The sequence below is a fragment of the Bufo gargarizans genome, chromosome 9 (genome assembly GCF_014858855.1).
Source record: "Bufo gargarizans isolate SCDJY-AF-19 chromosome 9, ASM1485885v1, whole genome shotgun sequence".
NCBI lineage: Eukaryota > Metazoa > Chordata > Amphibia > Anura > Bufonidae > Bufo > Bufo gargarizans.
In genome coordinates, this window is record NC_058088.1 from 111669411 (window position 1) to 111695310 (window position 25900).

At 46.3% G+C, this 25900-nt stretch overlaps 1 protein-coding gene across 1 annotated transcript in view; it reads right to left on the reverse strand.

Annotated features, from left to right (window-relative positions):
• Positions 1-15588, reverse strand: part of MAGT1 (magnesium transporter 1) — a 39195-nt gene extending 23607 nt beyond the window's left edge. The window contains exons 1-3 of the mRNA XM_044305224.1: positions 15436-15588; positions 2798-2967; positions 1056-1173 (exon numbers count right to left, since the gene is read on the reverse strand). Of these exons, the coding sequence (XP_044161159.1) occupies positions 1056-1173; positions 2798-2967; positions 15436-15522 (375 nt within the window). The 5' untranslated portion in view covers positions 15523-15588. The remainder of the gene's footprint in view (positions 1-1055; positions 1174-2797; positions 2968-15435) is intronic.
• Between the last annotated feature and the right edge of the window lie 10312 nt (positions 15589-25900).

Consider the following 25900-nt stretch of genomic DNA (forward strand, 5'->3'; position numbering starts at 1 on the left):
GGGGGGAGATGAGCGACTCTGCTCAAGCAGATTTTGCCTGGGCGAGGAGAGCTTTTAAGCTGTGCAGCCAAATTGCCAGGAAGTGATGTGGTATTAAATGGCAATCATGTAATACATGGACGGGGGATTGCATGTGGTTTTTCCATGCGGATTTTCAAGTGGAAAATCCACTCTGTAATACAGTACTAGCAAAGTGTATGACATTTGCTTTTTTCTTAGGTGCGGAAATTGACCTGCTGTGTGGATTTAGAAATCTACAGCATTTTCAATGAAAGGGTGAAATCTGCAGAAAATCCACACCAAAAACATAAAAACACGATAGTGTGGATTTATGTGTGTTTTTGGTGCAGATTTAAGGAATATTTCCACACAAATCTGTACCATGTTGCAGCCACCCTAAGGCTACTTTCACATCTCCGTAGCTGCTGGATACAAACGGAATGCCCCTCAGCCCCATTAAGTATAATGGGGTCCGGCAGAGATCCCTACACTGTCAAGCGCAGAGTTGGCCGGACACAAACTGCTGCATGCTGTGGTTTGTATCTGGACGACTCTCCATTTGTCTGCTGGAACAGGGTCAAGGAGTTTCACATTGGAGGTGTAAAACTAGCCTAAGCATGCTAGAGGTGGTTCAGAAGGAGACAGCAAACCGTACATCCATTCCCGTATGGCCACAGCATGTTGCTGCTCACTATGCTCCATAGTCATTTTGCCTGTAGTTCACAATGCCAAGATCTCCTGAAACAGATCATGTGAACAACGTATCCAGGTTTGCTCACTGAAGAACACAAATACCGTTTTAAAGCTGTGCTCTCCATCTTGGGTGCCACAGAGGGATGCAGACTTATTTTATTCTTGAACGGGTGGAGTGTAACTGCAAGTGAATAGGACGGAGGAGCTGCAATTACGCTGCTCTGCCGCTGCTATGTCAGTGGCGAGAAGGTAAATAATGGAGAATGCTGCGCTCATTCAAGCACCGTGTTCTCTTCAAACAGCTGAGTCAGCTCCCTCCGATCTCCGGACAACCCCTGCAAGGCAACAATTTTATACTTTACCATTTGGAAGACATCTGATCCTTCATCAAAATCCACCATAGCAAAGAAAATCCTATTGGTAAATGCACTTGAGTAACGCCAGGAATTTGCCAGGATCTGATATTCCTCGTCAGCTTGCCTACATAGGAAATGTGAAAATTGATGCTTATTGTATATATGATGGCTGGAGACTATCTACATAATGTAGAATCTGTGTATATATATATATATATATAAAAATAATAATATAGAAGACACCGCAGCACATCCGGTGAAAATAGTGGATCTTTATTCACCAACCAAACATGAAACGAACAATGAAAAGCATCTCTGCAAAAAAGGTTCAAGGGTTGGGGTGATGTGTGAACAAGCCATAGATTAAGGCCTCATGCACACGGCTGTTGTTTTGGTCAGCATCAGAGCCGCAGTTTTGGCAGCTCGGATGCGGACCCTGTCACTTCAATGGGGCCGCAAAAGACACAGACAGCACTCCGTGTGCTGTCCGCATCAGTTACTCCCTTCCGTGGTCCACAAAAAAATAATAATATATAACCCGTCTTATTCTTGTCCGTTTTGCGGACAAGAATAGGCAGTTATATCAATAACACCATCCGTGTTTTGCATGTAGCCTTACTAGGACTTTTTCCACATGTTTATGTTCATAGCTTTAGGGAAAGAGTAAAGTGGATAAATTGGTCTGTATCGGTGCACAATGGGTGTATATTACAGAAATAGTCTTACTAACCTCAACCCATCCTACGCTGATGCCATTCTGACAATGTTCCTCCTGGTCTCTGCTCCTGGTCCTAATGTGACAGGAGATGACTGCTCAATCACTGGCCACAGCACAGACTTTTCAGCCAGTGAAGTGCTGGGAGCCATCTTCTGTGTATTAGGCTACATTCAGACGACCGGATGAATGAGTCCGCATCCTTCCTGCAATTTTGCAGAAAGGGTGCGGACCCATTCATTTCTATGTGGCCGCAAAAGATGCGGACAGCACACTGTGTGCTGTCCGCATCTGTTGCTTCGTGCTGCAGCCACGCAAATAAAAAAAATAGAACATGTCCTATTCATGTCCGCAATTGCGGACAAGAATAGGCATTTTCTAGGATAGCCGCGGCATGTGTGGTCCGCAAATTAAGGAACGCATAAGGGCCTGCGTCCGTGTTTTGCGGACCTGCAAAACAGTAAGCATCAAAAAGGCAACATTGGGGATCGTGAGGAGATTTTTTTTTTTTTTTTTTTTTTTTTTAACCAATCCAGCCGTATATAGTCGTATGTCCCTGTGAATTGAGCAAGGCACTGACAGACATATACTGGAGCCATGAAGAACGTCCATGTTATTTTAATGTAGAAACAGAGAGCTGGTACTAAGTCCCTGATATTGCCACGGCTTACTCAAGGCTTTATCTCTACTTTAAAAATAAATAAATCCATAATTAAGACATTTTTCTTAGGCCCCATGCACATGGCCGTGTGCGGGCCGTGGAACCGCGGCCTGGATCCCTCCTGAGAGCAGGAGCGCACGGCGTCACTGGTTGCTATGACGCCGTGCGCTCCCTGCTGCCGGCACAGTACAGTAACACACTGGTATAGATCATACCAGTGTATTACTGTATTGCGGCGGCAGCAGGGAGCGCACGGCGTCATAGCAACCAGTGACGCCGTGCGCTCCTGCTCTCAGGAGGGATCCAGGCCGCGGTTCCACGGCCCGCACATGGCTGTGAAACACGGCCGTGTGCATGGGGCCTTATCCTTACTTGCAAACGGCGCATTGCCTCTGTGCCTGCAGAGCTGTGAACATGACGATCACAGAGTAGTTTCTTGGTGGAGCCTTGATTAGCCGGCGGAACTTATCGCCATTCATGCGTATGACGGGTCTCTTGCTGGCCCAGTCCATGAGCTGACCCACCTTCTCTGACAACACCATCTACAGATTACACAATGCAACAGAAAAAAAAAAAAAAAAAAAAAAAAAAAAACAAGGTTACAGTAAGTGCAGGTTTTACCCTTTCCTTGCATTCCCCATTTTGATACACATGATGGAAATCGCACAGGCTCATATATGTGCCCAGGTGATCACCGATGGAGCCCGCTGTGTTCTACTGCTATAAGCTGGCATACCTTTTTAGCAAATCAACTAAGTTTTTCAATACAAGGGGATTCTGAAAATGTGTACAACGGCCTTCAGTGGTAACTGTATGGACAGCAGTTTCAGGCGTCCGTGGCACACATTTCATGGCACTTTTCAAACCAGCCTCAAACCCAGGCTTTGTTCACACAAATGTTATTGAAACAATTTACTCATAGAAATGAATGAAACTGAGGGCTTGCACTTTACTGGTCCACGTCTCTGATCTGGACCTGGAGAAAACAGTCTCTACGAAGACATATAAACCTCACTGGTTGTAGCAGGGACTTCCTGACATGTACCCCTCGACATATGGGCATGGAGCCAACATTCATACCATGCAACAAAAAGTGATGACTTAATAATAGTTGTGTCTGTGTAACACAATCATAATTTACACCAGTGTTATGCATTTACACGCCAACCACGGAGGTCCAGTGAGGGCCCATACACTTAGACGCAGTGTGAATGAGTGCTTGCGTGCCCCTGGACTACTGCTCCTGCCCCATTGACTATAATGGGGGTGGGGCGGAGTTCCAGCGGCAGCACGGCAAACATGCTGAGAGGCGGACTGAATAAAACTAAGGGGTAAGACATGTCGTATTTTTATTACGGCCACCTCTCGGCATGCGCTGCCGCCGGAACTCCGCCCCGCCCCCATTATACTCAATGGGGCCGGAGCAGTAGTCCGTGGGCATGCGTGCACTAGTGGCAGCACGGATCAGACAGGCTTTTTGCCCGCCGGAGTCCCTTGCTGCTAGTGTGAAACTAGCCTTACACTGCTGATAAATGTCAGTATATGTGCAGTTTGGAGAGCTAAATGTTTACTCAGGCATTTCAAGAAATTAAGTGGATGAAGTCTATTAATAATCTGACTACAATTACTAAGAACCAACCTGACATGTCTACATTTGTAGTCCAAACCGCCAGCTACAATCATGGGCCACAATGTATTTAACCACTTCAGCCCCGCTAGCTGAAACCCCCTTCATGACCAGGCCACTTTTTACACTTCTGCACTACACTCCTTTCACCGTTTATCGCTCGGTCATGCAACTTACCACCCAAATGAATTTTACCTCCTTTTCTTCTCACTAATAGAGCTTTCATTTGGTGGTATTTTATTGCTGCTGACATTTTTACTTTTTATGTTATTAATCAAAATGTAACAATTTTTTTGCAAAAAAATGACATTTTTCACTTTCAGCTGTAAAATTTAGCAAAAAAAAAACGACATCCATATATAAATTTTTCGCCAAATTTATTGTTCTACATGTCTTTGATAAAAAAAAAAAAAAATGTTTGGGCAAAAAATAAAAAAGGTTTGGGTAAAAGTTATAGCGTTTACACACTATGGTACAAAAATGTGAATTTCCGCTTTTTGAAGCAGCTTTGACTTTCTGAGCACCTGTCATGACTCCTGAGGTTCTACAATGCCTAAACAGTAGAAAAACCCCACAAATGACCCCATTTCGGAAAGTAGACACCCTCAGGTATTCGCTGATGGGCATAGTGAGTTCATTGAACTTTTTATTTTTTGTCACAAGTTAGCGGAAAATGATGATTTTTTTATTTTTTCCTTACAAAGTCTCATATTCCACTAACTTGCGACAAAAAATTAAAAATTCTAGGAACTCGCCATGCCCCTCACGGAATACCTTGGGGTGTCTTCTTTCCAAAATGGGGTCACTTGTGGGGTAGTTATACTGCCCTGGCAATTTAGGGGCCCAAATGTGTGAGAAGTACTTTGCAATCAAAATGTGTAAAAAATGACCTGCGAAATCCGAAAGGTGCACTTTGGAATATGTGCCCCTTTGCCCACCTTGGCTGCAAAAAAGTGTCACACATCTGGTATGTCCGTACTCAGGAGAAGTTGGGGAATGTGTTTTGGGGTGTCATTTTACATATACCCATGCTGGGTGAGAGAAATATCTTGGCAAAAGACAACTTTTCCCATTTTTTTATACAAAGTTGGCATTTGACCAAGATATTTATCTCACCCAGCATGGGTATATGTAAAATGACACCCCAAAACACATTCCCCAGCTTCTCCTGAGTACGGCGATACCAGATGTGTGACACTTTTGCGCATCTAGGCTGCAAAAGTGCCCAAATTCCGTTTTTAGACATTTGGATCCCAAACTTCTTCTCACGCTTTAGGGCCCCTAAAAAGCCAGGGCAGTATAAATACCCCACATGTGACCCCACTTTGGAAAGAAGACACCCCAAGGTATCCAATGAGGGGCATGGCGAGTTCATAGAAATGTATTGTTTTGGCATAAGTTAGCGGAAATTGATTTTATTTTTTTTTTTCTCACAAAGTCTCACTTTCTGCTAACTTAGGACAAAAATTTAAATATCTTTCATGGACTCAATATGCCCCTCAGCGAATACCTTGGGGTGTCTTCTTTCCAAAATGGGGTCAGTTGTGGGGTGTTTGTACTGCCCTGGCATTTGAGGGTCTCCGCAATCATTACATGTATGGCCAGCATTAGGAGTTTCTGCTATTCTCCTTATATTGAGCATACAGGTAATGAGATTTTTTTTTTCCGTTCAGCCTCTGGGCTGAAAGAAAAAAAATGAACGGCACAGATTTCTTCATTCGCATCAATCAATGTGGATGAAAAAATCTTTGCCCAAAAAAAAAAAAAAAGGAGGGGAAAGGCGTCTGCCAGGACAAAGGAGCTCCGCCCAACATCCATACCCACTTAGCTCGTATGCCCTGGCAAACCAGATTTCTCCATTCACATCAATCGATGTGGATGAATAAATCATTGCCGGGATTTTTTATTTTATTTTTTACATACAAAGTGTTTGCCAAAGCATAGGAACGCCGCCTCCTCCTCAGCTCGTATGCCTCGGCAAACGTATCTGTCACTGCAGAGGAGAAATCTCGTCTTGCAGCGCCGCATACACCGACTTGCGTGTAATCTGACAGCAGCGCAATGCTTCTGTCAGAATGCACATCAGCGCTGCAGCTAGTCGATCGGTTGGTCCACCTGGAAGGTAAAAAAAGAAAAAAAAAAAAGAAAGAAAAAAACCAGGCCGCAACGCAATAATTTTATTAACTTTGGAACAGAACATATAAACTTTAACTTTTTGAACTAAACATTAACCTGTTTGCTTACATTTTTTTTTTTTTTTTTTTTTTACCTTTATAGAACAAACCTCTCCTTCCCCATGGGTCAATGTGCAAAGCGCAAATCGCCCAAAGATGTGGCGAAGTGCATTATGCACTTTGTCCCAGGTGAAAGGAGACGTTTGCAGCAGCTGTGTGAGTGAATGGGCCCTAATAGCCCTGTGTGCCTGTCCTGGTGAGATGATCCCTATGCTAGGTGTACCTGTGTGTGGTACTTCCGGAAACACTCCCCTAAGCATAGGGCAGGGTGGTCAGGACAGTCAGGACAGACATAGCGGGTGTCACGCCTTATTCCACTCCTGCTACAGACACAACATCTTTTTCGGGGTGACGGTTGGGTTGAGGTACCAGCAACGACATTGGGGAAATGTCGCTCGTGTAGACGGCTAACTAGACTGGTGGATGGGGCCACGGAACCTCCTGGGTACAGGAGGTTCTCTATGATCTCTTCCTGAAATTTGAGGAAGGATCCAGTTCTCCCAGCCTTACTGTAGAGCACAAAACTATTATACAGAGCCAATTGAATTAAATATACAGACACCTTCTTATACCAGCGTCTGGTTCTGCGGAAAACTAAACACAGAGACATCTGGTCATTGAAGTCCACCCCTCCCATGTGAAGGTTATAGTCGTGGACTGAGAGGGGTTTTTCAATGACACGGGTTGCTCGCTCAATTTGTATTGTCGTGTCTGCGTGAATGGAGGAGAGCATGTAAACGTCACGCTTGTCTCTCCATTTCACCGCGAGCAGTTCTTCGTTACACAGTGCGGCCCTCTGCCCCCTTGCAAGACGGGTGCCAACGAGCCGTTGGGGGAAGCCCGCGCGACTAGTTCGCGCGGTACCACAGGCGCCAATCCGTTCTACAAACAAATGCCTAAAGAGGGCCACACTTGTGTAGAAATTGTCCACATAAAGATGGTACCCCTTGCCGAATAAGGGTGACACCAAGTCCCAGACTATCTTCCCACTGCTCCCCAGGTAGTCAGGGCAACCGACCAGCTCCAGGGTCTGATCTTTTCCCTCATAGACACGAAATTTGTGGGTATAGCCTGTGGCCCTTTCACAGAGCTTATACAATTTGACCCCATACCAGGCGCGCTTGCTTGGGATGTATTGTTTGAAGGCGCCCGGTAAAATGTATCAGGGACTCGTCTACGCAGATTTTTTGCTCTGGGGTATACAAATCTGCAAATTTCAGGTTGAAATGGTCTATGAGGGGCCGAATTTTGTGGAGCCGGTCAAAAGCAGGGTGGCCTCTGGGACAGGAGGTGCTGTTATCACTAAAGTGCAGGAAACGCAGGAAGGTCTCAAATAGTGTCCTGGACATAGCAGCAGAGAACATGGGCATGTGATGAATTGGGTTCGTGGACCAATATGACCGCAATTCATGCTTTTTAGTTAGACCCATGTTGAGGAGAAGGCCCAAAAAAGTTTTAATTTCGGAAACTTGGACTGGTTTCCACCGGAAAGGCTGGGCATAAAAGCTTCCCGGGTTAGCGGTTATAAATTGTGTGGCAAACCGGTTTGTCTCTGCCACAACTAAGTCTAAGAGCTCCGCAGTCAAGAACAGCTCAAAAAAAAAATCCCAGGGCCGAACCAATCTGAGCTGTCTCAACCCGAACTACAGATTGGGCGGTGAAAGGGGGAACTACAGGTGCGGCTGAAGTTTGGGACTGCCAATCAGGGTTTGCCAGCACCTCAGGGATTCTAGGGGCTCTACGGGCACGTCTTTGCGGTGGCTGCGACGGGGTCACTACTGCACGTGCCACCGTACCAGCTTCAACTGCCCTTCTGGTGCTCGCCACTTCACCATGTTCTACGGCAGTGCTGGTACTAGGTCCAGGAAGGGCTAGGCTGCTGGTGTATGCCTCACCACGTAATCCGACAGCACCAGCCCCACTCTGCTGCTCTTGAAGCGGATGCTGCGCAATTTGCGGTCTAGCAACACAAGGCCGGGTACGCCTGGTGCCATCAGGGACCTCAGCCTCCTCGTCCGAACTTTGGGTCAGAGAGCCACTGCTTTCTACAGGTTCGTATTCTGACCCGCTAGATTCATCAGATGAGGGGTCCCATTCCTCATCCGACTGGGTCAGAAGCCTGTAGGCCTCTTCAGAAGAATACCCCGTTTGACATGTGGGCAACTAAATTTAGGGGTATTCCCTGAGACTACCCAAGAAAAAAAAGCAAGCCTGTCTTACAAATGGGAGGCTAGCGAAGTACTGGAGGCCGCTGTGGTTGATAAAAAAATATCAAAACTGATTTTTTTTATCGCCGCAGCGCGTGTAAAGTGAATGTGCAGTGATCAAAAAAAAATATTTTTTGTCACTGCGGTGGGGCGGGCGTGGGTGAACGCACGTGTGGGCGACCGATCAGGCCTGATCGGGCAAACACTGCGTTTTGGGTGGAGGGCAAACCTAAAGTGACACTAATACAATTATAGATCTGACCGTGATCAGTTTTGATCACTTCCAGATACTATAAAAGTACAAATGCTGATTAGCGATACGCTAATCAGCGAATCAGTGACTGCGGTGCGGTGGGCTGGGCGCTAACTGATCCCTAAACTACCTAACCAAGGGGCCTAAACTATACCTAAAACCTAACGGTCAATACCAGTGGGGAAAAAAAAGTGACAGTTTGCACTGATCACTTTTTTCCCTTTCACTAGTGATTGACAGGGGCGATCAAAGGGTTAATAGGGGTTCAGGGGGGGTGATCTGGGGCTAATATGTGTAGTGTTGGTGTACTCACTGTGTAGCCTGCTCCTCTGCTGGATCCAACCGACGAAAAGAACCAGCAGAGGAGCAGGCCAGCCATATAACAGATCATATTTACAAATATGATCTGTTATCTGGCTCTCTGATTGGTTTTTTTAAAAATCAGCAACCTGCCAGCCGCGATCATTGGCCGGCAGGTTGCTGACGAAATACTTCTCGACGAAATGCCGGCCCGCGATGCGCATGCGCGGGCCGGCTGTGACGAAATCTCCTGTCTCGCGAGATGACGCGCCGATGCGTCCAGGAGGAGTAAATCAACCACCTCCCGGACGCATCGGTGCGTTAGGCGGTCGGGAGGTGGTTAAAGGGCTATTACCGTGTCATCATTTGGGGCATATCGCTAGAAAATGCCAAATGTCCCACCTCTGGGGCCTGCTCCTACCTTCAGCAAAGTGTCCCCAAAGTGAAGGCAGTGCAGCCATGCCTGCGTGGCCACCCTGGCATTCACCACTATGGGAGTTCCAAAAAAATAGCCAAGCACTGGCTCGATTATTTTTGGGAGGCCCAAAAAGGCTGAGCTCTGATTGGCTGCTACTAGACAGTTGTGATAAATGAGGCCCTGTAAATGCCAGCCTCTACGGTAGAGTCTCACACACAGCTTGTTACAGGGGAGGCCACATATGGATGCTCAGTTGCAGAATTTTTATGTGACTTTCAGATATCCCACAAAACCATGAGAGAACTAAGATGTAAGAACTTACCCGTACCGTAACAGGGTTTTCTTTCAGTGATGCTGTCAAAATCTGCTGCAATTTTTGCCACTGAATGGTGCTAAACCGCCAGCGGACAACTGAAGCAGCGGCTGTCCGCACACTGCGCCAAGAAGACATGTCCTCCTTGGAGCGGTCACTGCTTTAAACCATGGTTTCCACGCCATAATTCCAATGGCAAATTCTGCCGTGTGAACAGCTTTAACCTCCTCAGGACCGCCGTACGCAGGATTGCGTCCTGGCGGCGGTCCTGTTATTCTGGGTGGATGCACCGGTGCGTCATCTCGCGAAAAGCGAGATTTCGGGCAAAGCCGGCCCGTGCATGCGCATCGCGGGCCGGCAAAAGTTAGAGTTGTATTTCGTCACCAGCCTGCCAGCCAATGATCTTGGCTGGCGATTTTCAAAAAAATCTAATCAGAAGCCTGTTAACACTTTATATTTATAAATAGGAGCAGGCATCACAGTGAGTTGCCACCAAACACTACACTTAGCCCCAGATCACCCCCCAGCACCCCAATTAACACCTTGATCACCCCTGTCGATCACCTAGTGAAAGGGAAAAAAGTGATGAGTGTAAACTGTCACTTTTTTTTTTTTTTCACTGGTATTGACTGTTTTGAAGGTTTTAGGATAGTTTAGGCTCCTTGGTTAGGCGATCGTTTAGCGCCCAGCCCACCGCAGTCACTGATTCGCCTATCGCTAGTCAGCAGTTGTACTTTTATACAACAATCAGCAGTTGTACTTTTATAGTATCTGTACGTGATCAAAACTGATCACAGTCAGATCTATAGTAGTATTAGTGTCACCTTAGCTCACCCTCCACCCAAAACGCAGTGTTTGCCCGATCAGGCCTGATCGGTTGCCCACACGTGCGTTCACCCACGCCCGCCCCGCCGCAGTGACAAAAAAAATATATTTTTTTTGATCACTGCACAATCACTTTACAAGCGCTGCGGCGATAAAAAATTAATAAAATAATCCGTTTTTATATTTTTTTATCAATCGCAGCGGCCTCCGGTACTTCGCTAGCCTCCCATTTGTAAGACAGGCTTGCTTTTTTTCTTGGGTAGTCTCAGGGAATCCCCCCTAAATTTAGTTGACCAAATGGCAAACAAGGGGTATTCTTCTGAAGAGGCCTACAGGCTTCTGACCGAGTGAGATGAGGAATGGGAACCCTCATCTGACAAATCTAGCGGGTCAGAATATGAACCTGTAGAAAGCAGTGGCTCTCTGACCCAAAGTTCGAACGAGGAGGTTGAGGTCCCTGATAGCACCAGGCGTACCCGACGCCGTGTTGCTAGACCACAGGTTGCACAGGATCCGCTTCAAGGGCAGCAGAGTGGGGCTGGCGCTGTCGGATTACATGGTGAGGCATACACCAGCAGCGCAGCCCATCCTGGACCTATTACCAGCACTGCCGTACAACATGGTGAAGTGGCGAGCACCAGAAGGGCAGTTGAAGCTGGTACGGTGGCACGTGCAATAGTTACCCCGTCGCAGCCACCGCACAGACAGGTCCGTAGACCCCCTAGAGTCCCTGAGGTGCTGGCAAACCCTGATTGGCAGTCCCGAACTTCAGCCGCACCATTAGTTCCCCCTTTCACCGCCCAGTCTGGAGTTCGGGTTGAGACAGCTCAGATCGGTTCGGCCCTGGGATTTTTTTGAGCTGTTCTTGACTGCGGAGCTCTTGGACTTGTGGCAGAAACAAACCGATATGCCACTGAATTTATAGCCGCCAACCCGGGAAGCTATTATGCCCAGTATTTCCGGTGGAAACCCGTCCAAGTTTCCGAATTAAAAAAATTTCTGGGCCTTCTCCTCAACATGGGTCTAACCAAAAAGCATGAATTGCGGTCATATTGGTCCACGAACCCAATTCATCACATGCCCATGTTCTCTGCTGCCATGTCCAGGACATGATTTGAGACCATCCTGCGTTTCCTGCACTTTAGTGATAACAGCACCTCCCGTCCCAGAGGCCACCCAGCTTTTGACCGGCTCCACAAAATTCGGCCCCTCATAGACCACTTCAACAACAAATTTGCAGATTTGTATACCCCTGAGCAAAACATCTGCGTAGACGAGTCCCTAATACATTTTACCGGGCGCCTTGGCTTCAAACAATACATCCCAAGCAAGCGCGCCCGGTATGGGGTCAAATTGTATTAGCTCTGTGAAAGGGCCACAGGCTATACCCACAAATTTCGGATCTATGAGGGAAAAGATCAGACCCTGGAGCCGGTCGGTTGCCCTGACTACCTGGGGAGCAGTGGGAAGACAGTCTGGGACTTGGTGTCACCCTTATTTGGCAAGGGGTACCATCTTTATGCGGACAATTTCTACACAAGTGTGCCCCTCTTCAGGCATTTGTTCCTAGAACAGATTGGCTGCTGTGGCACCGCGCAACCTAGTCACAGGGGCTTCCCCCAACGGCTCGTTACCACCCGTCTTGCAAAGGGGGAGAGGGCTGCCTTGTGCAATGAAGAACAGCTTGCGGTGAAATGAAGAGACAAGCGTGACGTTTACATGCTCTCCTCCATTCACGCAGACACGACAATCCAAATTGAACGAGCAACCAGTGTCATTGAAAAGCCCCTCTGTATCCACGACTATAATTCGCTCATGGGAGGGATGGACCCTTGACCAGATGTTGGCTCCTTATCTCCTTTCCCGCAAGACCAGACGCTGGTATAAGAAGGTGTCTGTATATTTAATTTAATTGGCTGTATATAATTGTTTTGTTCTCTACAGTAAGGCTGGGAGAACTGGATCCTTCCTCAAATTTCAGGAAGAGATCATCGAGAACCTCCTGTATCCAGGAGGTTCCGTGGCCCCATCCACCAGTGTAGTTAGCCGTCTACACGAGTGACATTTCCCCAGTGTCGTTACTGGTACCTCAAACCGACCGCCATCCCGAAAAAAAAAAATTGTGTCTGTAGCAGGAGTGGAATAAGGCGTGACACCCGCTATTTCTGTCCTGACTACCCTGCCCTATGCTTAGGGGAGTGTTTCCGGAAGTACCACACACAGGTACACCTAGCATAGGGATCATCTCACCAGGACAGGCACACAGGGCTATTAGGGCCCATTCACTCACAGCTGCTGCAAACGTCTCCTTTCACCTGGGACAAAGTGCATAATGTACTTTGCCACATCTTTGGGCGATTTGCGCTTTGCACATTGTCCCATGGGGAAGGAGAGGTTTGTCCTATAAAGGTAAACGTTCAGTTCAAAAAGTTCAATAAAGTTTATATGTTCTGTTCAAATGTTATTATAAAGTTAATAAAATTTATTGCGTTACGGACATTTTTTTTTTTTTTTTTTTTTACTTTCTAGGTGGACCAACCGATCGACTAGCTGCAGCACTTATGTGCATTCTGACAGAAGCATTGCGCTGCTGTCAGATTACACACAAGTCTGTGTATGCAGCGCTGCAAGACGAGATTTCTCCTCTGCAGTAAAAGATACGTTTGCCGAGGCATATGAGCTAAGGAGGCGGTGGTGTTCATATCCTTTGGCAAACACATTGTATATATAAAAAAAAAAAATAATAATCCCGGCAATGATTTATTCATCCAGAAATCGGGTTTGCCAGGGCATACGAGCTAAGTGGGTATGGATGTTGGGCGGAGCTCCTATGTCCTGGCAGACGCCTTTCCCCTTTTTTTTTTTTTTTGGGCAGAGATTTTTTCATCCACATTGATCGATGTGAATGAAGAAATCTGTGCCGTTCATTTTTTCTTTCAGCCCAAAGGCTGAACGGAAAAAAAAATATGTCATTACCTGTATGCCCAATATAAGGAGAATAGCAGAAACTCCTAATGCTGGCCATACATGTAATGAGTGCGGAGACCCTCAAATGCCAGGGCAGTACAAACACCCCACAAATGACACCATTTTGGAAAGAAGACACCCCAAGGTATTCGCTGAGGGGCATACTGAGTCCAGAGAAAAAAAAAACAAAACAAAAAAACAATTTCCGCTAACTTGTGCCAAAAAATAAATAAAACATAATTCTATGAACTCGCCATGCCCCTCATTGAATACCTTGGGATGTCTTCTTTCCAAAATGGGGTCACAGGTGGGGTTTTTAGGGGCCCTAATGCGTGAGAAGAAGTCTGGGATCCAAATGTCTAAAAATGCCCTCCTAAAAGGAATTTGGGCACCTTTGCGCATCTAGGCTGCAAAAAAGTGTCACACATCTGGTATCGCCGTACTCAGGAGAAGTTGGGGAATGTGTTTTGGGGTGTCATTTTACATATACCCATGCTGGATGAGAGAAATATCTTGGCAAAAGACAACTTTTTTTTTTTTTTTTTTTTTTTATACAAAGGAAAAGTTGTCTTTTGCCAAGATATTTCTCTCACCCAGCATGGGTATATGTAAAATGACACCCCAAAACACATTGCCCAACTTCTCCCGAGTACGGCGATACCACATGTGTGACACTTTTTTGCAGCCTAGGTGGGCAAAGGGGCCCACATTCCAAAGAGCACCTTTTGGATTTCACAGGCCATTTTTTTTACAGATTTTGATTTCAAACTACTTCTCACACATTAGGGCCCCTAGAATGCCAGGGCAGTATAACTACACCACAAGTGACCCCATTTTGGAAAGAAGACACCCCGAGGTATTTCATGATGAGCATAGTGAGTTCATGGAAGTTTTTATTTTTTGTCACAAGTTAGTGGAATATGAGACTTTTGTAAGGAAAAAAAAAAAAAAAAAAAAAAAAGTTCTATGAACTCACTATGCCCATCATGAAATACCTTGGGGTGTCTTCTGTCTGAAATGGGGTCATTTGTGGGGTGTTTGTACTGTCTGGGCATTGTAGAACCTCAGGAAACATGACAGGTGCTCAGAAAGTCAGAGCTGCTTCAAAAAGCGGAAATTCACATTTTTTGTACCATCGTTTGTAAACGCTATAACTTTTATCCAAACCTGTAGGTTCCAACCCTGGTTTTGGCTTCTAAATACGGATGTAAAATACTGATCAACTACTGTACTGACCATGTACAACTTGGTTTTGACCAAATAATGTGAAAGTGGCTACAGGATAGTCGGCCATGTGTGCCCCAAGACACAGGCAGTCACAATTTTCATTCCGGTCCATTTTCAGCAGGATTCCGGATGCTGAATCCACGTCCATAACAAACAGGACGCTGCTTTTTCCTGCGTTGCGGTTTCTAATTCCCATACGGTAAAACACAGCCCTGTATGGATTAACACGCAGACCCCCCCTCTGAAAGCAATGGAGAAGTTCTGCATGTGTTTTTGGTCTGAAATCCCCAAATCTGCAGCAGAAAGCCGAGGGTCAGCCGCGCTGCATTTATCGTGCTGTGTGAACAGTGGAGTAAATCTACTGAAACGCCATGTAAAGACCTTCCGCCTCTAACTAAGCTAAGCTTATTTCTCAGCTACAATAATAATATAAACATTAACCCTTCATGGGGCATTCTACCAATCTTCGGAGATTACAGTGTAATGAGTTGTAGCTCTGCTCTTGTCCTAAGCACTCGGTGTACGAGTCACGTGACTCCTGTCTCCGCACAGCACTGTAGTCACTTATTCCCTAATGGCTGCAGGTCCCCGGAAGACTCTGCTGTGCGTCCCATGAGGCCGCCGCCTTGTGAGACCCACCTCCTTCTTCTTCTGGCCGTCTGACAGGCCCCCGCACAGGGCGAGCAGGACCACCCCGGCCAGCATTACTTTCACCGCTGCCGCCATCTCCCCGGCGAAACTTTCCTCCGACCAGGAAGACCGGGAGGAGACGTCACGACGTCTACGGGGAAGTGGGAGGGATTTTTCCAGTGGACGTGCATGATTGGAGGAACGCAGCCAATCAGAGAGCGGCAAGCTGTTACATTCTTATTTGTCAGCAGCAAAGTGGGCGGAGCCATGTGACAGCTTCATTCATGGGCAGCTAATCTTTGCTGTAGTGCGGTTGGAGGGATGGCTGGTTATACAGAGTCCAGGGGCTTGGACATGGCTGTGAGGCTGCACCTCCGGAGCACTGAATGGGTGGCCTGACCGCAACCCCAGAAGTGCAAAAATAATCCAACACTGACAGATTTTTGTGATTCTGGGGTCGCAGTTGCATCAATTTGTGGAGTCTTACTAGACTGCGACCCCATTCAGTTCAATGGCTACACAGCAAGCCTTAGCCGTGGTCAAGATCACTAGTCCCAGCCTTAAAGGGAACCTGTCACCTGGATTTTGGGTATAGAGCTGAGGACATGGGCTGCTAGATGGCCGCTAGCACATCTGCAATAACCAGTCCCCATAGCTCTGTGTGCTTTTATTGTGTAATTTTTTTTTTTTTTATATATATACATATGCAAATTAACCTGAGATGAGTCCTGTCCCTGACTCATCTCACGTACAGGACTCATCTCAGGTTAGTTTGCATATGTTTAAAATCGTTTTTTTTTTTACACAATAAAAGCACACAGAGCTATGGGGACTGGGTATTGCGGATGTGCTAGCGGCCATCTAGCAACACATGTCCTCAGCGCTATACCCAAAATCCCATTGACATGTTCCCTTTAATCGGATTACTGTCCGTGATCCTTACCCTCTTCCTTTGATTCCCGATTTGTTCAGCCAGATTATTGGCGCCAAGGTGTTCTCCAAGTTAGACCTAAGGGGGGCATATAATCTGGTTAGGATCAAGGAAAGGGATGAATGGAAGATGGCTTTTAATACTACTGAGGGGCACTTTGAGAACCTGGTCGTGCCTTTCTGGTTGACCAATGCTCCTGCGGTGTTCCAACACTGTGTGAATGATATTTTTCATCACCTGGTGGAGAGGTTTGTAGTCGTGTATTTAGATGACATTCTAATTTATTCTCCAGATGTGGAAACACATCAGGATCATGTGAGACAGGTGTTAGAGATCCTAAGGGACAATAAATTGTATGCAAAATTAGAGAAATGTGGTTTTGCTGTACACGAGGTGCAGTTTTTGGGTTACCTACTATCATCTTTGGGTTTTCGAATGGATCCAGAGAAAGTTCGTGCTGGATTGGACTGTATTGCAGAAGAAGGTATTGGACTGGGATCGACTTAAAATCTGAAGGTTTTTATGCATTTTTTACAGTTTATCAACTTTTACCGAAAATGTATTCAGAATTGTTCGACTATAGCAAAACTCTTATCTGACATGACTAAGAAAAGGAATGTCTCAGTGTGGTCTGATTCAGCGTTGCGAGCCTTTTCTGCGATTAAGGAATGCCTCTCTTCTGCCCCTATATTGGTGCAGCCGGATGTATCACAAGCTTTCATTGTGGAAGTGGACGCGTCCGAGGTGGGGGTAGGAGCAATTTTGACGCAAGGTCCATCACCTGGTAAATGACAACCATTTGAATTTTTATCTAAAAAAAACCTCTCCCGCTGAGAGAAATTACGATGTGGGTAACGGAGAATTACTGCCAATTAAATTGGCTTTTGAGTAATAGCGTCATTGGTTGGAAGGGGCGATTCTTCCGATCACGGTGTTCACTGATCACAAAAATCTGGCTTACCTGGAGTCGGCCAAGCGACTGAACCCGAGACAAGCCAGATGCTCATTGTTTTTCACCAGATTCAGTTTTGCTGTCACCTATCATCCTGGGATTAACAACGTCAATGCAGATGCCTTGTCACGTAGTTTTCCTGGAGGTGGTGATTTTGAAAATCCGAGTCCCATACTGTCTAAAAGGGTGGTGATATCCGTTCTTTACCCTGAGGTGAAGGTGTTAGAGGCTCAGGGAGACGCACTGGATTCGTGTCCCTCTGGGAAACTATTTGTGCCACCGGAATTGCGTCACAAGGTGTTTGAGGACCCCCGCCGATCAGCTGTTTGAGAAGGCACCGGCATGCCAGCAGCACTGCGGCCTTCTCACTGTTTACCGCTGGCCGAGTGACGTCACGACTTGTATCAACTGGCCTGGGCGGGGCTAAGCTCAATTCAAGTGAACGGAGCTTAGCAGCGCCCAGGCTAATAATACTAGTCATGACGTCACTGGGCCTGCGGTAAACAGTGAGAAGGCCACAGCGCTCCTTGAGCGCCGCTGCCTTCTCAAACAGCTGATCGGCGGGGGTCCCGGGTGTCAGACCCCCCGCTGATCAGATGCTGATGATCTATCCAGAGGATAGATCATCAGTTAAAACAAACTGCAGAACCCCTTTAAGGACTATGTGTCAGCCTGTACCACCTTCTGCACATGCTAAGATGACACATACTCGGCCTTCCAGATCTTTACTTCCGTTACCTATCCCATCCAGACCGTGGACTTATGTATCCATTGATTTTATCACTGATCTACCTAACTCTTCAGGAAAGACAGTTATTCTGGTGGTAGTTGATCACTTTAGTAAAATATTTCTCTTTATTGCTTTACCAGGCCTACTTAAAGGGAGTCTGTCACCAGATTGTGACCTTATAGACCGCTTACATAGCGCTCTAGCATAGCAGTCTATGATTCTAATGGTACCTTTGATGTGTGCTTCTGAAGTTCCCCCAAGGCAAAAACGGACTTTTATTCAAGGGATCGCAAGTGCCCAGGGCGGGGTTCACCTTGTTGGAGCCCAGGCTGTTCTGCCTCTTTTCGCCATATCCCCGCCCCAGCCTCTTCCTCTGCCCGCCCTGCTTTTCCTTTGCATCCTCTGTCTCTGCAGCCGGATCCCGCGCCTGCGCTATCCATTGCTTGACCGGGGCATGCGCACTGCGATGCCCATTGTGGGCACGACATCGCAGTAGCTACTACGCATGCGCCGGCCAACGGCGAGAAACAGCGGCGAGTAGGCGGACCAGATACACCCACAATGGGCATCGCAGTGCGCATGCCCCGGCCAAGCAATGGATAGCGCAGGCGCGGGATTCGGCCGCAGAGAAGGAGGACGCAAAGGAAGAGCGGGGCGGGCAGAGGAAGAGGCTGGGGCGGGGATATGGCGAAAAGAGGCAGAACAGCCTGGGCTCCAACAAGGTGAACCCCGCCCTGGGCACTTGCGATCCCTTGAATAAAAGTCCGTTTTTGCCTTGGGGGAACTTCAGAAGCACACATCAAAGGTACCATTAGAATCATAGACTGCTATGCTAGAGCGCTATGTAAGCGGTCTATAAGGTCACAATCTGGTGACAGACTCCCTTTAATGCTAATACACTTGCACAAGTATTTGTTGACAACATTGTGAAACCCCATGGCATTCCCTCTGACGTGGTCTCAGATCGTGGGACTTAGTTTGTTTCCAGATTCTGGAAAGCGTTCTGTACTTGACTGGGTATACAACTGTCCTTTTCTTCGGCTTTTCATCCTCAGTCGAACAGACAGACGGAGCGCACTAATCAAAGTCTGGAGATTTACTTGAGATGTTTTGTATCTGAGAACCAAGAGGAGTGGTCTTCCTTTTTGTCTTTGGCTGTCATAATGTAGGGGGAGGGGGTGAATACCAGAATAACCACAGAAAGAAAATGACCCAAAACTAGGCCTCAAGGCTAGGGAAAGGAAAAAAGGTCACCACCTAGGAAACCCTAAAACTAGCCCTGACTCCTGTCAGTATGAATAGACCCTGAAGGTGGGAATATTCATACACCATAAAGCTAGGCCCTAGAAACCCTGAAAAGCCCTAGGTGTAGTGACAGGGTCTGAGACCACTGGTTTCTTCCCAGATGAATGAACCAGAGGCCTAGGAAACAATGAGCAAAAGGGGACAACACAATACAAAGGAGAGTACACTTATCTTCAATAGAAAATGGATGAGCAGAAACTCAGCAGAGGACAACACACCAACTCTTCCAACTCCAGGCAGATAATATCAACCGCATGGTAAGAAGTGTGAATTTAGACTAAATAAAGGAGCAGTAATGACCACGAGCTACAACTGAAACAAGAGGTGTGGTCATACCAACAAAAACACTGCAAAGTGAAAACAGAAAGACTGTCAGATAACCTCACGTGATGCAAGTCTCTCAGATCTACTAACCTTTGTCACAGGAAGGATCGTGACAGTACCCCCCCCCCCCCCTTCTACGGGTGACCTTCGGACACCCAGGACCGACCTTATCCGAGTGAAACTTGTGAAAAGCTTTCACCAAGCAATTGGCATTCACATCGGATGCTGGTACCCACATCCTCTGTTTTGGTCCATATGTGTGGAACACATTATGAATTTTCAGGGCCTGGGGAAGTTCAAGATGAAAAGCTACAGGATTAAAGGGAATCTGTCACCTGGTTTGACCATATTAAGCTCTCACCATTGCCCTGTGTAATAAATTACCTTCTCTCCTGCAGTGGTTTTCTTTCTTATTTTCATGCTTTCATTTTGCTAAAAAAAGCGATTCTTCACCCTCTGAGCCCAGTAATGCCCCCCTGCAGTGCCTAGCCCGCCATAATTTATAGCCCAAGCACTCCTACTCGCTATGTAGTAACGTCCCATAGTCTAGTTTAACGGCGCCAGGCCCTTCTGCTATGTCAGTTAATTCATTCAAACCAGGCACCTTGAATCTTTAGTTAGAGTGGCTGAAATCTCGCACAGGCGCAGTACTGCCTGCGCCTGTGCGATCCAACTGCTCCTGAGAGCAACAGCGATAAGAAGACATCACTGGGCTCTGCGCATGCCCAGTGACACTTTGAGGCTGTTGCCCTCAGGAGCGGTCGGATCGCACAGGCACAGACAGTAGGTTTCAGCCGGACTAACTGAAGATTCAAGGTGCCTGGTTTGAATGAATTAACTGACGTAGCAGAGGGGCGGCGCCGTTAAACTAGACTGTGGGACGTTACTACATAGCGAGGAGGCTTGCTTGGTCTATAAACTAAGGGGGCTAGGCACTTTCAGACACAACATCAGAGGGAATCAGGGGCGTAGCTATAGGGAGTGCAGAGGTAGCAGTCGCTACCGGGTGCAGGAGCCTAAGGGGGCCCAAAGACCCTTTTGCCACATAAGACGCTGGCATTATAGAAAGTGCATACTGGTCAATTTACACCTCTGGCTGGAGGGAAGGGGTTAGGTTAAGAATTTGGCATGAGGGGGTGCCCTTTCAATGTTTGCCTCAGGCGGCAGGAAGGCTACGTGCTCCCCTGCCCCTTTCCAACAAGCACTGAGGGACGGGGGGCCCAAGCTGAACTCTTGCACCAGGGCCCATGAGCTTTTAGCTACGCCCCTGGAGGGAATACCATGTAGCTTCAGGATATTATCGACAAACACTTGTGTGAGAGTTTTAGCATTAGGTAGACCTGATAATGTTATAAAGTGCGACATCTTGCTGAAGCGATCAACAACCACCAGAATCACAGTTTTTCCTGAGGAATTCAGCAAATCTGTGATAAAGTCCATGGACAAATGAGTCCAAGGTGGGGACGGGATGGACAACGGAAGTAGAGATCCTGAAGGCCGAGTATCAATAGAAAACAGATCATGACAGATCCGTCTTGGCTATGTTACAGATAATACAAACTGATCCGTTTTACAAGCAGCGTTTTGTTGTCCGCCTCCAGAGCAGAATGGAGACTGAATGGAGGCAAACTGATGCATTCTGAGCCAATCCGTTTCCATTCAGAATGCATTAGGGCAAAACTGATCCGTTTTGGACCGCTTGTGAGAGCCCATGACGAATCTCACAAACGGAAATGTGAAAGTAGCCTAAGGCCCCTTTTACATGGGCGAGATTTCTGCACGGGTGCAATGTGTGAGGTGAACGCATTGCACCTGCACTGAATCTGGACCCATTCATTTCTATGGGGCTATGCACATCACTTGTGCGCAGCATGCTCTATTTTGTGCGTTTTTCACGCAACGCAGGCCCCTTAGAAGTGAATGGGGCTGCGTGAAAATTACCATGGTGATGGATCATGTGATGGACCATGTGATGAGCGCAGTGACGTCATCAAAGGTCCTTACCTGTGCACAGCAAAGATGAATACAGAAGAGAAGCCGGGCTGTTCGAACAAGTGGATTAAGGTGAGTTAAATTTGTATTTTATTTTTTAACCCCTCCAGCCCTATTGTACCATGCATTCTATATTAAGAATGCTATTATTTTCAGTTATAACCATGTTATAAGGGAAAATAATACAATCTACAAAACACCGAACCAAACATGCCGATTTTTCTCACGCGCGTGCAAATTGCATTAAAATGTTTTGCACTTGCGTGGAAAAATTGCACATTTTCCCGCGACGCACCCTCATCTTATCCGGGCCAAAAACATGACGCCCATGTGAAAGAGGCCTAACAGTGCTTCCTTCCTGCCCCCTGTGAGGTTTAGTGGCACGAGGGAGTAGGAGTGGTGCTGTTCATATACAGTTGCAAGAAAAAGTATATGAACCCTTTGGAATTATATGGATTTCTGCACAAATTGGTCATAAAATGAAATCTGATCTTCATCTAAGTCACAACAATAGACAATCACAGTCTGCTTAAACTAATAACACACAAAGAATTAAATGTTACCATGTTTTTATTGAACACACCATGTAAACATTCACAGTGCAGGTGGAAAAAGTATGTGAACCCCTAGACTAATGACATCTCCAAGAGCTAATTGGAGTGAGGTGTCAGCCAACTGGAGTCCAATCAATGAGATCAGATTCTAGGTGTTGGTTATAGCTGCCCTGTCCTATAAAAAACACACACCAGTTCTGGGTTCGCTTTTCACAAGAAGCATTGCCTGATGTGAATGATGCCTCGCACAAAAGAGCTCTCAGAAGACCTATGATTAAGGATTGTTGACTTGCATAAAGCTGGAAAGGGTTATAAAAGTATCTCCAAAAGCCTTGCTGTTCATCAGTCCACTAGTAAGACAAACTGTCTATAAATGGAGAAAGTTCAGCACTGCTGATACTCTACCTAGGAGTGGCCATCCTGTAAAGATGACTGCAAGAGCACAGCGCAGACTGCTCAATGAGGTGAAGAAGAATCCTAGAGTGTCAGCTAAAGACTTACAAAAGTCTCTGGCATATGCTAACATCCCTGTTAGCGAATCTACAATACGTAAAACACTAAACAAGAATGGATTTCATGGGAGGATACCACAGAGGAAGCCACTGCTGTCCAAAAAAAACATTGCTGCACGTTTACAGTTTGCACAAGAGCACCTGGATGTTCCACAGCAGTACTGGCAAAATATTCTGTGGACAGATGAAACCAAAGTTGAGTTGTTTGGAAGAAACACACAACACAACATGTGTGGAGAAAAAGAGGCACAGCACACCAACATCAAAACCTCATCCCAACTGTGAAGTATGGTGGTGGGGGCATCCCGGTTTGGGGCTGCTTTGCTGCGTCAGGGCCTGGACGGATTGCTATCATCGAAGGAAAAATAAATTCCCAAGTTTATCAAGACATTTTGCAGGAGAACTTAAGGCCACCTGTCCACCAGCTGAAGCTTAACAGAAGATGGGTGTTGCAACAGGACAACGACCCAAAGCATAGAAATAAATCAACAACAGAACGGCTTAAACAGAAGAAAATCCGCCTTCTGGAGTGGCCCAGTCAGAGTCCTGACCTCAACCTGATTGAGATGCTGTGGCATGACCTCAAGAAAGCGATTCACACCAGAGATCCCAAGAATATTGCTGAACTGAAACAGTTCTGTAAAGAGGAATGGTCAAGAATTACTCCTGACCGTTGTGCACGTCTGATCTGCAACTACAGGAAACGTTTGGTTGAAGTTATTGCTGCCAAAGGAGGTTCAACCAGTTATTAAATCCAAGGGTTCACATACTTTTTCCACCTGCACTGTGAATGTTTACATGGTGTGTTCAATAAAAACATGGTAACATTTAATTCTTTGTGTGTTATTAGGTTAAGCAGACTGTGATTATCTATTGTTGTGACTTAGATGAAGATCAGATCACATTTTATGACCAATTTGTGCAGAAATCCATATCATTCCAAAGGGTTCACATACTTTTTATTGCAACTGTAACAGTGCTTCCTCCTTGCTCCCCTGTAAGGTTCAGTGCCACAAGGGAGTGGGAGTGGTGCTGTTAATATGATGGTGCTCCTTCCCACTCTCTATAGAGTTTGGCATAATCGGGGGTGGGATCGTGCTGTTCATATAACTGTGCTTCCTTCCTGCCCCTGTAAAGTTTAGTGACACCAGGGGGTAGGAGTAGTGCCGTTAATATAACAGTGCTCCTTCCCACTCTCTGTAGGGTTTGGCATACCCGGTGGTGGTACTGTTCATATAACAGTGCTTCCTTCCTGCCCCCTGTAAGGTTTAGTGCCACGAGGGAGTAGGAGTGGTGCTATTCATATAACAGTGCTTTCTTTCTGCCCCCTATAAGGTTTAGTGCCACGAAAGGGCGGGCATGATGCTGTTGATATAATGGTGCTCCTTCCCACTCTCTGTAGGGTTTGGCACAATCGGGGATGGGGGTGGTGCTGTTCATATAACGGTGCTCCCTCCCTGTCCCTGTAAGGTTTAGTGACATGAGGTGGTAGGAGTAGTGCTGTTCATATAACAGTGCTCCTTCCCACTCTCTGTAGGGTTTGGCACAATTGTGGGTGGGGGTGGTGCTGTTCATATAACGGTGCTTCTTTCCTGCCACCTGTAAGGTTCAGTGCCACGAGGGAGTGGTGCTGTTCATATAACAGTGCTACTTCCCATTCTCTGTAGGGTTTAGCACAATCTGGGGTGGGGGTGGTGCTAAAAATGAAGAACATTTTTAATAAATAAAAATTGTGTGTGGCGTGCATTTGTATTCAGCCCCCTGTACTTTGATTCCCATAAATAGTCCAGTGTGACCAATTGCCTTCAGAAGTCTCCTAATTAGTAAATAGCCACCTTTGTGTAATTTATTCTCAGTATAACTACAGCTATTCTGTGAAGGTCTCAGAGGTTTTTAGTCAATATTAGTGGTCAAACAGCATCATGAAAACCAAGGAACACACCAAACAGGTCAAGGATAAAGTTGTGGAGAAGTGTAAAGCAAGGTTACGTTATAAAAAATATCCCAAACTCTGAACATCTCACAGAGCACTGTTCAATCCAACATCTGAAAATGAAAGAAGTATGCTGTTCACAGACGCTCTCCATCCAATCTGACTGAGCTTGAGTTATTTTGCCAAGAGGAATGGGCACAAATGCCCACCCCTAGATGTGCAAATCTGGTAGAGACATACCCCGAAAGGCTTGTAGCTGTAATTTCAACTAAAGATGATCCTACAAAGTATTGACTCAGGGAAGATGAATACAAATGCACGGCACACTTTTCAGATTTTATTAAAACGTTTGAAATCCACGTATCATTTTCTTTTCACTTCATACATACTTGCAACTTTGTGTTGGTCTATCACTTAAAAACCCAATAAAATACATTTAAGTTTGTGGGTGTAACATGGAAAAGTTCAAGGGGTATGAACACTTTTTCAAGGCACTGTATATAATGCCCCATGTAGAGCCAGTATATTCTTCTCTATGCCTCCTGTATTGCCAGTATATATATGATGCCCCCCGTTGTGCTAGTATATAATGCTCCTCTATACCCCCTGTAGTGTCAGTATATATATATATATAATGCCTCCCCCCATAGTACCCGAATATATGCATATATATATATATAAAATATCCCCCCTGTAGTGCCAGGTATATATAATGCCCCACCCTTCCTTGGTGTCCCCAGTAGTGCTTACATTTACTGTTAAAATAAAAAATATATATTTATTTATAATTCAATTCCGTTCTCCGCTGCCTTTTATGATGCAGTATGATCAGTGGCGTGTCTTGTCACATCCCGATGCAGATGGTCCCTATGACATCAACCTTCCTGTGCCGGGTCTCTTGTGATAACGTGAATAGGTAAGACCCGGCACAGGAGGTTGCGGTGATGTAATGGCAACCTTTTCCTCCGGCCAAGTGTCCTGAGGCCTATGAGGTTGAGAGACCTCAAATGTGGCCATGATTACGCCCCCCCTTATGGGTAGCGAGGTGGCGCCCTAGGTAGGCGCCTACCCATCATCCCAGCCCTGGGCTCCCAGTGGTAACCAAGAGGCCTTACACCTCATACAGAAGAAGAGGAGGAGATTGTTGTATACTGTCTTTGGAACAGGCAGAGTTGTGTGCAGAGGTTGTAAGTAGTGACCATCTGCAGGCCATACATAGCTCTGGATATACACAATACACT